We start from the raw sequence: 13,526 nt of genomic DNA on the forward strand, positions 1-13,526 counted from the left end.
AGATCATTATTTCGGTCTCTTCTTAATATAATATTGGGAGGGCGGTTACTAATTTTTTTTGCCTAGTCTTTTTTAGCAATCCTTTCCTTTTCGTATTTGAACCAAGAGATTTTTCTGGTCGGTAAACTATTGCTTTCTAAATATCCGTAGGCATCGACTTCTAATTATTAATCTCTTCAGGATTAGGTATCAATATAGATAAATATAGTTGTAGGTGTACGGCCACGGGTTACTACTGTTGTCCATCAATTATCTTTGGGCCCTTAGCTGTAGCGCTGTTTACACTTATTTAAGCAAATAACCTTCGTCATTATGTTTACTCATTTTCGGAGAACTCAAGTACATATACTCTTGCTGTATGACCATTTCATATGAATATATTTATGTTTACTTTGATGAAAAGATTAAAATGTTGTGATATGATGACCTCAAAATAACTGTATATGTGCACATCAACAAGCAATGGTGCAAATGGGGTCGCATGTATCACAACGACCACTCATGGATAAGCACCAATGAACAGACAAAGGCACTTTCAGTTTCTCAACATATGTCGTCATATGACTGTAAGTTATTGCCAGCAGGTTTTCCAATCTGCAAGCAAGCTATGGGAGGGACGGTTGGAGTGTAGAGCTCCCCAAAAGCTTGCCAGCAGAATGGGTTATTCAGGTGGTAGTGGGGTACTTGCACTGGCCTGAGTTGCACACCAGTAAGAGAGATTCCTGAACAAGGTAAGCTGTCACTGCATGCAAAATGGACAGGCTTGATTGTAAATGTTCCTCTGATATTCTCGTATTGAACCCCTGATACTGCCACTGCTGATGTTTGATTCCTGCAAGTGCTTCTGTCACAATAAAACTGATCTATGATAATGGGTGTTTGAACCTCTGAGACTTGTATATTTGAGAACCTTATGTCTTGAACCAATCCTACGCCACCCTGCGAGAAATGAGAGTTTACTTTGTTTAGCTCAGTAGGAATTGTTGTTTTGGCTGCCATCATCACTTTCCTTCTTGGGACTTTCCAAGGTTATTGGTTGTATAGATATCAAATTGATAACATATACATATCCATTCCTTTTTTTTAGTTTTTTTTTTCTTTTGTGACATTATTCTGTACTAATGTCTGATGTTGAATTAGAATTTTGTTTGTACATATGTTCTCAAGCTTACCTGCCAGGTCTTGATTCTGACACCATTCATGGTTCTGAACATGTTGACATCTCTTACTGTAACATTTGATACACATGCTTTTGTGTTGTCTCGGCCTAGTCCACCTATGCTGATTCCATGGCCTGGTCCACAATTCACGTTGTGTATATTTATGTTGCTGCATCCTGTCTGGATGGAGATGCAATCATCACCTGCATCGAATAGGACAAAGGAATGTTATGCTAGTTTACAGCAGTTTTTCAGTGTACTCTTAACTCTGAAACATGTCCTTTGACATGCAGGGTTTACAGGTGTAACAGAACTGACATGCAGACTTCTGGTTGACCCTAGATAATTCCTTGTAAATATTTTTTTTGTAGATAATGTCTTATCTGTTTAGTGTTCTTGATGGAAATGTGTCTTTGTTGTAAAGCTTTGCAAAACAAAACTTTTGAGTTTCATGAATACAGCCTAGATCCCTCTTGAATTGAGATATACAGTAAGGATTGAGGAATTACCACAAGCCAGGGTTGTATGATGAATGCTGACATCTTTGGAGTTCTGCAGGTGTATTCCGTCAGTGTTGAGACTGTTCTCAGGGGAGGATATGGTCACATCATGGACCATCACTCCTTGACAGTTGTCGAACTTAAGATGGCACTGTGAGCTGTTGACAATAGTGATACCAGACACTACAACGTTGAAACTACCATAAAACCTCAACGCCTGCATCAGGTATGAAATCAGGGTTGCCATTACTTCATTTCAGTATGGTATGTATGATAATAGTGTGCATAAAGATAGTGATCCTTACTGTAGGTTTAATCTGTGGCATTCTTTGAAACTCTACATGGTACTGCAGGAAAGCATCCAAAGTAAGCACTTAACATGAATAACTTTTTCATTTGAGTACTTAATAAAAAAATTATACATCTGGTGGCCAGCTCTCACCGTGTCATCATCATCCTCATCCTCTGGGTCTGAGTAGGTCCACCATTGTTGCCCTCTGCCATTTATAATGCCGTTCCCTTGAATAACTATCCCATTTAGTTTGGTGAACTCGAGCCACTGGAGCAAGCCAGAACCCCAGGATTTAGCACTGATTGGAGCTAGGATTGTTCCTTCCAACTGCAAAATGAGTACAACATTACTACTCCATTGTCCTACTTTGTTGGTCAATTCAAGCTACGTTGAAAAGGCCCTTTTGTGTATCTTAGCATTTGGGATTACGAGTAGGATTACCTGAAAGACAATATTCGGTTTGCAGTAAGGCCCAGAGAACGAGATTGGCCCAACAAGGAACTCTAGTTCTGGTGGTACGAGAAGTGTAGATGCCCCCTGGGTGCAGGCAGCAGCCCACGCTCCTTGAAAAGCCTGTATGCAAAATGGACGTACAATTATTGGCTCTAGATTTCTGAAAGAAACATCTTGCAAGAGCTATGGAAAAGATTATGCATTTGTGTTTGTGTATCCTGACTTGGTTGGTGTACTTTGTTCTCTTCCTGATTTACAAAATAAATAAATAAAATAAACCTGGCCAGCTAGATATGTAAATGGATCTGTTTATGCCGCTATGTGCAACAATCATGTGAGAAGGAAAGAAGAAGCCAAAGCAGGGAGCAGATGGAAACACATGCAAACATATGGCGCTGGTGACAACTTTTCAGGCTCTGTACTGCAAATCATGTGAGACAGTGAGAGAGTAAAACAGGTATGGGCATAGGCACATTGAAATGCTCACCATCATAAGCTGTGGTGGTTCTGGCAAATGAATTCAGGTTAGCATTTATTGCTAATTTCCGATTTCTAAGCATTCCAAAAAGAAAATATGCACGACAAATTCGAATCTCAAGATGCCACGGTGATCGACATCACTGAGTCCTCATGCAAGTCATGTAAAGATCAGGGCGAAAAAACAGAGCATCTGAAGCGCAAACCCACGGAAGGAATTGCAATTCGAGATTTCTGGATCAGACAACGCATGACGCTTGGCAAATTTATAATGGAATTTTGTTTGAAAAAAAGAGCAGCGAAGCTATCGGACCTTAGTATCGTCTGTAACTCCGTCACCCTTGGCTCCAAAATCAACCACATTGAATACTGCACCATGCTGCGAGGAGGTTGCTGGTGGTGGCGGCTGTGACTGTGATGGCTGCTGATGAGCCTTCCCGCAGCTTGGAGGAGTCGGCGGCTTGGGAGTGGAATGGGCGCTGCCATTGGCAGGGGGGCTTGGCCTCGGGATGTGAGGGGCATTCGGGCTTGGTTGGTACGGAGTCTGGTTTCCTTTGCCGCCGGCACCAGAGCTCGGTGTCGAGCTGGCCGGTGGCTTCGGACTTGGCCGGTTGCTGCCGTATTGGCGGCGGGAGCTGGTCTTCTTTCCTTTGCCTTTCTTCAGCAGCTGAGAGGAGGAGGTCCTCGACGACCTCCAATGCCGGTCTCTTCTTGCCTCGCCGACTTCAATGGTGGAGCAAAGCGCAAGCAGGACAAGGAGGAGCAGGAGGCCGAGGCCTTTTGCTCCCAGCTTCATCCTCCTGTCCTGTCCGTATCTGTGTTGGCTGTGTGGAGAGATTAGAGTGTGTGTATTGTGTGCTGGCCTGCTGCTGCTGGGTAGTAGTAGTGGTAGATAGAGAGAATAGAGCGCGGGAGGCCTGTGGTTGCGGGGAGGGGAAGGGAAGAGAGAAAGGGGGTTTAAATAGCAAACACCGGGAGCCGGCCATGGTCCTCCTGTTTTGTCAGGATTTTAAGGTGGAATTAAAATGAAACGGGAAATGATTGGGAGGATATGTGGGCCCCAGCTCTCGTGCACGCAAGGGAGACACGTGTAATCGATCTTACTACATCTACTTCCTTTGTTGCGCTTGCGCTATTACACGAGAATCAGCCGGTGGCGTTTCTCCGTGTTTGAGGGATTAGCCCCGGCGTGATTGGTTTTAATTCCATTCCTGTTTAGGGATGAAAACGGTCGGAAACGGTATTTATTCGGTAATTAGTTTTTTAGTCGTTTTTCTTTGATTGTGATATAGAATATACAATACAAATTTGTAGTCTTGTTTTTAACATCCAGCTTGTTAAGATTCATAAAAGGTAAACCTCAAATTCATCATATATTTTCTCAAATAATAGATATAAACTTCGGTATGGATTCGGAAACAAATTCGGTAAATTTTTCAACTTTTTGTGTTGTAGGGAGCAAATAATACATAAAACAATTTATATAATATTTTATTCATATTTGTACTAATGTGCTTGATAACATAAGAAAAGATCAACATCAAATTTTATACATATCTATTTTAAAATATTAAATTTGTTCTAACAGTTCGGATTACCACTTTCATCCCTATTCCTGTTAAGGTAGCATTGATCTTTATTTTTAATGGCAGTTTAAAGGTTACGGAATATGGATTGGTTTACGAGCAATGAAGAATCTTTATGGTTTTGATTTTTCTTTTTTGGCAGAACAACATAATCTGATTACACCTGCTATTCAGAGTACAGCCCCCCCAGCTGCTCGCAATTTGGTTGAAGGAACCAAATGAAGTCAGGCATGTGGGACCGATTATTCCGTGCCCGCCCAAGAGTTCATGACTCAATGAGCCTTGCATTGATGCAGTGCAGCAGACGGAGTTATATATGTGTGACATGTGAGTTGTGAGGCTAGAAAGAAATGACGGGGCGTGGAGGTGGAGTGCCCGCGGCAAGCCAGGCATACCCGTACCGTACGTGGCCAGGAATGACCGCACGCACGACGGCGGCAGCGGCATGGCCGCATGCATGCGTTCCCGTCAGGCAGACCTGGCAGTGGCAGACAGTCATTTTGCCCAAAGCGAGCAAGCGTCCAGGCGCTGGGCGGCCGTAGATGCTGGGGAGGGCAGGGCAATGGCATCACGCATGCATGTGTGCATGCTCTCTCCCTCCCGTCCCGCGGGGTGAGTGAGTCAGTCACATGGCAACGGTCACGGGCGGAAGCGTCGTACTTGTCCGCACCTCGGCCGGCGGACCCAACTGCCGCAACCGGACTACCCCGCCGGGGCCCCACGCAGTCCAGTCCCCATCGAATCATCCAATGACCCATCCGCCTGCAATCTCTCCATCTCATCTCGAGCCTCCGCCACCGTCCGTCCCGGCTGCGGCCGGTCATGCGCCCAGCGCCGTGTTCTGGCTCCATTCGTCACGGCTGCTGCGCCGGAGATGGTCGAGGTTGGGAATTGTATGGCTTGTGACGGTAGGAGACAGGGACCAAATCAAGAGGCTCTGAGTCCGCTCGTTCCACATGTCTAGCTAGCTAGGTCAGAGCTCCAAACGCCAGCGCAGTACGTACAATTGCAGTCGCAGTCGCAGTCGCAGAGGCTGGCTGGCTGTGGCACGTACGTATAGCCTGATCGAGCCACACGTCTGCTCCTTCATTGATTCATTCTCCCTCCCGAGGTGGTTACGTACATTACTACATCACACGCATGCATGGCTCCAGTACAAATGTACAGTTCGACCTCCTGAAACCGCACCGCAATTTTGTTCAAGTGCACTGTCTGTCTATATCATTTTTTTTTGAAAGCGCCGGCCATTTAGCTAGTTTGCATATATAAAAACTGCATACTTTATCTTTGGTGCCGTCACGGGTCTTGAAACAAGCGCATGGATGTACGTAGATATACTGTGTGTCCGACAACGTACAAGTACAATGCTGCTTCACTCACGAGATGCTTGGCGACACCGGCAATAGGTTGGCATGCATGTAGCAGCAGCAACAGCAGCATATATCTGTTCGATCAGTAAAATTAAAGACAGCAAGTACACCGACAGGCCCCAAGATTAATTGAAGGCCTGCAAGAGTCGTCGTCACCGGTGCGACGTACACGTACGTACGAGTACGAGCTTCTACGCGCGCTGTGTTGTTTGTTTCGATGGGCTCAGGAGCGCATGGCATCCAAGTCCAACTGGATCAAAAACCTGGCAGTGCCCGTGAGGTAACAACTGGACAGCTAGGCAAAAACATGCATGCATGCCAGACGCGTCTCCGTCGTCGTCGTCGATCTCTCGGTCTGTCCGTCCGTCCGGCCGCCCGGGGTAGATCGCTTATTGGGGCCCCCAAATGTACGTAGCTAGTAGGTCGTAAAATGTGTGGTTGTTAAGGCCCTTGGGGGGTAGTATACGGTGACCAGCTAGGTTTTAATATAGTTTGTTGATCAATGCAGAGATCACAAGGCGACACTGCCTCACCAACTTTGTCAATTTACGCACGCGCGCGCGTGTGTGTCGTCGTATTTTGCTACCAGATGCTACTAGAGACCTCCCAGTTTTCTTTGTTGGCCTCTTGATTTTCTCCTCCTACAACTATACAATCCATTCATGATCAATGCAGAGTTCACGGCCGTTTGTCCACCTAGCTAGCGTTGTCCGGTTGGGCGCGCTCGTGAACCGGCAGTCGGCAGAGGGGACGCTCGTGAACTCGATCCTCCCAGTACCTCCTGTCCTCCTCCCCCAAGGCTGGGCCGGGCACATTGGTTGGTTGGTGGTTGGTTCAGGGAATGGCACTTTAGAGCTTGTTCGGTTAGCTTTTAATCCATATAAATTGAGTGGGATTGGATGAGTTTGAATCCCAAACAAGTCAAACTTCCTCTTAATTTTTTCCAATTTTATCCAATCCATGTGTATTGTGAATAACCGAACAAGCCCTTAACTTTGATGGTTTTGTTTCTCGACGTACGTAATCATCGGAAGGCATCTCTATACAGTTTGCGGCGGGGGATCGATCGTCAAAGTCACCGATTGCATCGCACACCGTAGATAGATGGGCCACGAAGGACATCAAGGCCCAGCCAGCTCCAACAGATCGAGTGCGTTTCTTTGGTCCACAATGGATCCGGTCCGGTCCATGTAACAATGCAGAGCTCTGCCCATTGTGCTGCGGTACAATTCCTTGATCGCTGCCTGCTTGCTGTTGCTGGCACGAGCGCGACGAATCCAAAAAAAAAAAGGACGGGAAAGCCGCGATTCGTCGTCGCGCCCAGTAGTGCACGCAAAGGCTACCGAGATGGCGTGTGAGCGAGCATTCGGGTAGTTTTGGGTAGGCAGGAGCTGCTCATCTAAACTCGACACACAGCAGTTGAGTTACAGTCCTATTCTTCTCCTTCTACTATTAACACACGACACAACGACGTGATTGCTACGTGGAACCTGTCCGGATTGACCGACCTGATAGCAGTAGCTAGCTAGCGCTACCAAACAATTCCTTTTGGCCCCCTTTTTTTTTTTTTGCAGTCCCAACTGGAGCCATGCATCAGCTGCAGTGAGTCCACGCTCCATCTCCAATGGTGGTGCTCCAGCCTCGGTATGGTCCTTGTTGGATTACAAATATCGATGTGGTGGGGGAATTTTAATCTTTTGCTCATGTACTGCTAGACGTTTCTTTCCGCTAGCTAGCAGCCCGGCAGCCCCCACAGAATTCTCATGTACTCGTTGTGGGTGTGAGGTCACGAGCCTCTGGTTAGTTAACCGATCCATCTGTTGTCATCTTCCAACGCTGAGATCATAGATCTTACCACCACGTCAAAAATAATGCCTTCTTTTCCTTTCCCCCCACACAAGAATGCACGCACTGACATAGGCACCCAGGTTCAGGGAGGGGGTGTTGGATTAATGTGGGCTTGGCCCAAATTAATACTCAATAATAGTCAATGCTAATGGCCCACTTTAATGCTATGGTGTACTAATTATTTAGTACCATATTGGAAGTTCAAAGGACAAATCAATCAACTTAAATAGGTGGACCATTGGTGTATCTATTGAGAAGTTGAGAAAAGGATGAAGGACTGCCACACGCGCGCGCACGCGCCACCGCCGGCCGGGCCGTGGCCGTGGCCGTGGTAGATCGGACCTTGGTCCGAATATTCCTTTCAAATGGTTGCGCATTTTGCCTGGAGTGATGACCGTCATGATAACCGTCTGTTTCCTATCTTATGGCTAGTAACGGACGTCAGTTACTGTCGTCAGTTTCCATTCTTCTCCCTTCTTCTGACCGCCTATAAGAATGGAGAGGGAGGGCTCTTCCAGTCACGCGATTTATCTCACGCGAATTGCAAACAACACATTCCCGTCCCATCTTCTGCGAGCACAGAGAGAGTGGGAGAGCAGGCCTCCGAAATCACCGACCGCAGAGATACACTTGCACGGGTGTGCGGGCGATCAGATTTTTGGGGAGCGTCTTCGCGACTGCTCGCGTGATCGTCCACAGCTTGCTGTTCGTCGCCTTCCCAAGTTGACGCGTGCTGCTGTTCTTCTTCCCGGCGACCGTTCGAGGGACTGCACTGCGTACATCTTCCTGCACCGACTTCGTACGGCTACATCGAACAAACACACGAGATGTCTCGTGTGAATGGAGCCACTGGTGCCTTGAGCATCGGTCTCTCCGCTGGGTACACTCTGTTCTTCGTATTTATGCATGTTTCATTGCTGTTTACTGCTTATGCGAGTAGTTATACACACATGCACATACATGTCATCACATATATCGCACTGATTATCTGGATTAAATTAAAACTAAAAATGCCTAACTTTCTAACAATCCAAAAATCTGATATTAGGCATTTTTCTGTTAGTGGTTTTGCTGCTGCGTTAAAACCAAGTGAACCTTTTGATGGGACGTTTTACAAGAGATGGCGTAGTAAGATGATACTGTGGTTGACCGCAATGAACTGCTATCACGCCGCACAGGGGAAACCCGAACAGTTCACTCCTGAAGAGGAGAAAATGTTCGACGTTGCCGATAACCTGTTTCGAGGCGCCGTGATTGGCGCTCTTGCCAACAAGTATGTTGATTCTTATCTAACGTGCACATCTGCAAAAGAGTTATGGGATGCATTAGATGAGAAGTTTGGTGTTTCTGATGTTGGTAGCGAGCTGTACATCATGGAGCAGCTATTTGACTATAAGATGGTGGAAAACCGTCCTGTAGTTGAACAGGCTCATGAAATACAGGCACTGGCTAAAGAACTCGAACAATTCCCATGTGTCTTGCCTGACAAGTTCGTGGCCGGCGGTATTATCGCTAAACTGCCACCTTCTTGGACGGACTTTGCTACCACTCTAAAACATAAGAGACAAGAGTTTAGCGTGGCTGAGCTTATTGGTTCTCTTGATGTTGAGGAGAGGGCGAGAGCAAAAGACACTCGTGGAAAAGGAGTTGAGACTTCTAGTGCCAATATGGTACAAAAGAAGAACTCCAATGCATCACATAATAATAAAAAGAAGAACAAGCAACAGAATGCCACGAAGCCCAAGCAGGCAGCCTCGTTCAAAAAGAAGAACAAAGGAGCTGGTTGCTTTGTTTGCGGGAGTACTGATCATTGGGCAAGCGCTTGTCCAGACCGCAAACTTAAGCAAGAGAAAAAACCAGCTCAAGAGAAGAAAACAGTAAACATGGTTGTTAGCGAGACTGCAGAAGGAACATCGGGGTATGGTAATCTTTTACCTACTGTTCTTTCAGTGTGTCAATCCCCTGAGTGGTGGGCTGATACCGGTGCTAATATTCATGTGTGTGCTGATATTTCTTTATTTTCTTCTTATCAGTGCAAAGGGACTGGAGCCTTGCTGATGGGGAACAGATCACATGCGCGTGTTCTTGGTGTTGGTACAGTCATTCTGAAGTTTACTTCGGGAAAGACGGTGCTATTGAAGAACGTGCAGCATGTCCCCTCCATCAAAAAGAATCTAGTTAGTGGCTCTCAATTGTGTCGAGATGGCTACAAAATTGTCTTTGAGTCTAATAAATGTATACTGTCTAAGTATGGAACGTTTGTTGGAAAAGGCTATGACAGCGGAGGCTTGTTCCGCTTATCTTTGCATGATGCGTGTAATAAGTCTGTGAACAATGTTGTTTCGAATGAGTCGTATATTTGGCATTCACGACTTTGTCATATCAATTTTGGTTGTGTCTCGCGGTTAGCAAATTTAAATTTAATCCCGAAATTTGATTTAGTCAAAGGTTCTAAGTGCCAGGTGTGCGTGCAATCTAAGCAACCTCGCAAGCCTCACAAGGCTACGGAGGCGAGGAATTTGGCACCACTAGACTTAATACATTCCGATTTATGTGAGATGAACGGAATATTGACTAAAGGAGGCAAGCGATATTTTATTACTTTTATCGATGACTCTACTAGATTTTGTTATGTGTATCTCTTAAAATCAAAAGATGAAGCTTTGCATTATTTTAAGACCTACAAAGCTGAAGTTGAAAATCAACTCGAGAGGAAAATTAAACGGTTAAGGTCTGATCGTGGTGGAGAATATTTTTCGGGTGATTTTTCTGATTTTTGTGTGGAACATGGTATTATTCATGAGAGGACACCGCCATACTCACCACAATCCAATGGGGTTGCTGAAAGAAAGAACCGTACTCTAACTGATTTGGTTAACGCCATGTTAGAGACTTCAGGGCTATCTAAGGAATGGTGGGGTGAGGCGATCTTGACGGCGTGTCATGTCCTGAATAAAGTTCCCACAAAGAACAAAGAAATCACACCATTCGAGGAATGGGAAAAAAAGAAATTAAATATCTCCTATTTGCGCACCTGGGGTTGTTTGGCTAAAGTGAATGTGCCAATTAACAAGAAGCGCAAATTAGGACCGAAAACTGTTGATTGTGTTTTCCTTGGGTATGCTTTCCACAGCATTGGATATAGGTTTTTAATTATAAACTCTGGAGTACCGGACATGTTGGTTGGTACAATTATGGAGTCCAGAGATGCTACGTTTTTTGAGGACGAATTTCCCATGAAAGCTACACATGATACGTCTAATGATGAACCAACGATACCCCATGAGCATTTTATTCCGGTAGAACACACTGAGGAATCCCATATACATAATTATGTGGAAAATGACAATGTATCAACTCGAAAGAGTAAGAGACCAAGGATTGCAAAGTCCTTTGGTGATGATTACATTGTATATCTTGTGGATGACACACCAAGTACCATTGAAGAGGCATATTCCTCTCCTGATGCTGACTTTTGGAAGGAAGCAATAAGGAGTGAGATGGATTCTATTATGTCTAATGCAACTTGGGAGGTAGTTGAGCGTCCTTATGGGTGTAAGCCCATTGGAAGTAAATGGGTGTTCAAGAAAAAACTTAGGCCTGATGGTACTATTGAAAGGTACAAGGCGAGGCTTGTAATTAAAGGCTATTCACAGAAGGAAGGTGAGGATTTCTTCGATACTTATTCACCTGTGGCTCGATTGACCAAAATTCGTGTGCTACTTTCTTTGGCTGCCTCTCATGGTCTACTCGTCCATCAAATGGATGTTAAGACAGCATTCCTAAATGGAGAGCTAGATGAGGAAATTTACATGGAGCAGCCAGCTGGGTTTGTAGCAAACGGTCAAGAAGGCATGGTGTGTAAATTATTGAAATCTTTATATGGCCTAAAACAAGCACCTAAGCAATGGCATGAAAAGTTCGATAAAACTTTGACATCTGCCGGTTTTGTTGTGAACGAAGCAGACAAGTGTGTATACTATCGGTATGGTGGGGGCGAGGGAGTAATTTTATGCCTATATGTTGATGACATTCTAATCTTGGGGACGAGTCTTGATGTGATTAAAGAGACAAAAGACTTTCTGTCTAATAATTTTGAAATGAAAGATTTGGGAGAAGCTGATGTTATTCTTAACATTAAGCTACTGAGAGAAGGCTTTGGTGGGATCACACTTGTGCAATCCCATTATGTGGAAAAGGTTTTGAGTCGCTTTGGTTTTAGCGAATGTGAACCTGCTCCAACGCCTTATGATCCTAGTAAGCTATTAAAGAAAAATCGAAGGATAGCTAGGGATCAATTGAGATATTCCCAAATAATTGGTTCACTCATGTATTTAGCTAGCGCTACGAGGCCTGACATCTCATTTGCTGTGAGCAAACTTAGTCGATTTGTTTCAAATCCGGGAGATGATCACTGGCGTGCTCTTGAGAGAGTTTTGCGCTATCTAAAGGGTACTATGAGTTTAGGCATCCATTATACCGGGTACCCAACAGTGCTGGAGGGTTATTGTGATGCAAACTGGATATCTGATGCTGATGAGATATATGCCACAAGTGGATATGTGTTTTCACTTGGAGGTGGTGCTGTTTCATGGAAGTCTTGCAAGCAGACCATCTTAACGAGGTCGACTATGGAAGCAGAACTCACAGCATTAGATACCGCTTCAGTTGAGGCTGAGTGGCTTCGTGAACTCCTTATGGATTTACCGGTGGTTGAAAAACCTGTACCGGCTATTTCCATGAACTGTGATAATCAGACTGTGATAATTAAGATAAACAGTTCTAAGGATAATATGAAGTCGACAAGGCACATAAAGAGGCGTTTGAAATCTGTCAGGAAATTGAGAAACTCCGGAGTAATAGCGTTGGATTATGTCCATACGTCTAAAAATCTGGCAGATCAATTTACTAAGGGGCTATCACGTAGTGTGATAGATAGTGCATCAAGTGAGATGGGCATGAGACCCACCTAAAGTTTATCATAGTGGTAACCTGTTCTATGTGATCGGAGATCCCGTGAATTAGAATGGTGAAACAAGCTAGTGGTAGACTGAGAGGAAAGACCCTTAATAAGGCTCATTTCAGATGCATATCTTTCCTTACTGTAAGGTAGGTTGGTGTTTACACCTTAATATGTTCCAAGTGGCTTTGTGAAGCAAAGATGTTGTCCTACAGAACATCTTTAGAGGAACATACCTATATGGGTTAACTGCTAGTCACAGTTTATGAGATCTGGGTGGTTTCTAGATACCCATGAAAGGCTATGGAGTTTGACTTATATGCTCCAACCAGAGGGGATGCGTTCAGCAATCTAGTACTGATAAAGAGTTTAGATGAAACTCATTCCACGCAAAACTGCCAATTCAAGGCCTAGTCCATTGTGCAGTTGTGGTCAAGTGTAGTCTAAGTTCTAGGTGGATGTTCAACTTAACAGTCTCCATCGAAACACCAGTATATCAAACGTTTGAGATGATGAGAGCTTTTTGTGTGACTTAGCATTTGGTGGGGATTGTTGGATTAATGTGGGCTTGGCCCAAATTAATACTCAATAATAGTCAATGCTAATGGCCCACTTTAATGCTATGGTGTACTAATTATTTAGTACCATATTGGAAGTTCAAAGGACAAATCAATCAACTTAAATAGGTGGACCATTGGTGCATCTATTGAGAAGTTGAGAAAAGGATGAAGGACTGCCACACGCGCGCGCGCGCGCGCCGCCGCCGCCGCCGGCCGGGCCGGGCCGTGGCCGTGGCTCGTGGCTCGTGGCTCGTGGCTCGTGGCTCATGGCTCATGGTAAATCGGACCTTGGTCCGAATATTCCTTTCAAATGGCTAGTA

At 45.0% G+C, this 13,526-nt stretch overlaps 1 protein-coding gene across 1 annotated transcript; it reads right to left on the reverse strand.

The window, feature by feature from the left end:
* Positions 1-372: 372 nt before the first annotated feature.
* On the reverse strand, positions 373-3,793 carry LOC100284545 (polygalacturonase). The gene is made up of 7 exons (NM_001367194.1): positions 3,196-3,793; positions 2,394-2,525; positions 2,103-2,279; positions 1,966-2,007; positions 1,670-1,877; positions 1,173-1,363; positions 373-939 (listed from the first exon to the last, which is right to left on the reverse strand). Exons 1-7 carry the CDS (start codon positions 3,676-3,678, stop codon positions 544-546), a joined length of 1,629 nt encoding a protein of 542 aa, NP_001354123.1. The 5' UTR covers positions 3,679-3,793; the 3' UTR covers positions 373-543.
* Positions 3,794-13,526: the final 9,733 nt, after the last annotated feature.

This window comes from Zea mays, chromosome 3 (assembly GCF_902167145.1).
Source record: "Zea mays cultivar B73 chromosome 3, Zm-B73-REFERENCE-NAM-5.0, whole genome shotgun sequence".
NCBI classification, from domain to species: domain Eukaryota; kingdom Viridiplantae; phylum Streptophyta; class Magnoliopsida; order Poales; family Poaceae; genus Zea; species Zea mays.

Coding starts and splice junctions, on each gene's coding strand:
- LOC100284545 (NM_001367194.1), bottom strand. CDS start 3,678: ATGAAGCTGGGAGCAAAAGGCCTCGGCCTCCTGCTCCTCCTTGTCCTG. Junction 2,526..3,195: donor GAGTTACAGACGATACTAAG/GTCCGATAGCTT, acceptor TTTTGCATACAG/GCTTTTCAAGGAGCGTGGGC. Junction 1,878..1,965: donor TGCCACAGATTAAACCTACA/GTAAGGATCACT, acceptor TACCTGATGCAG/GCGTTGAGGTTTTATGGTAG.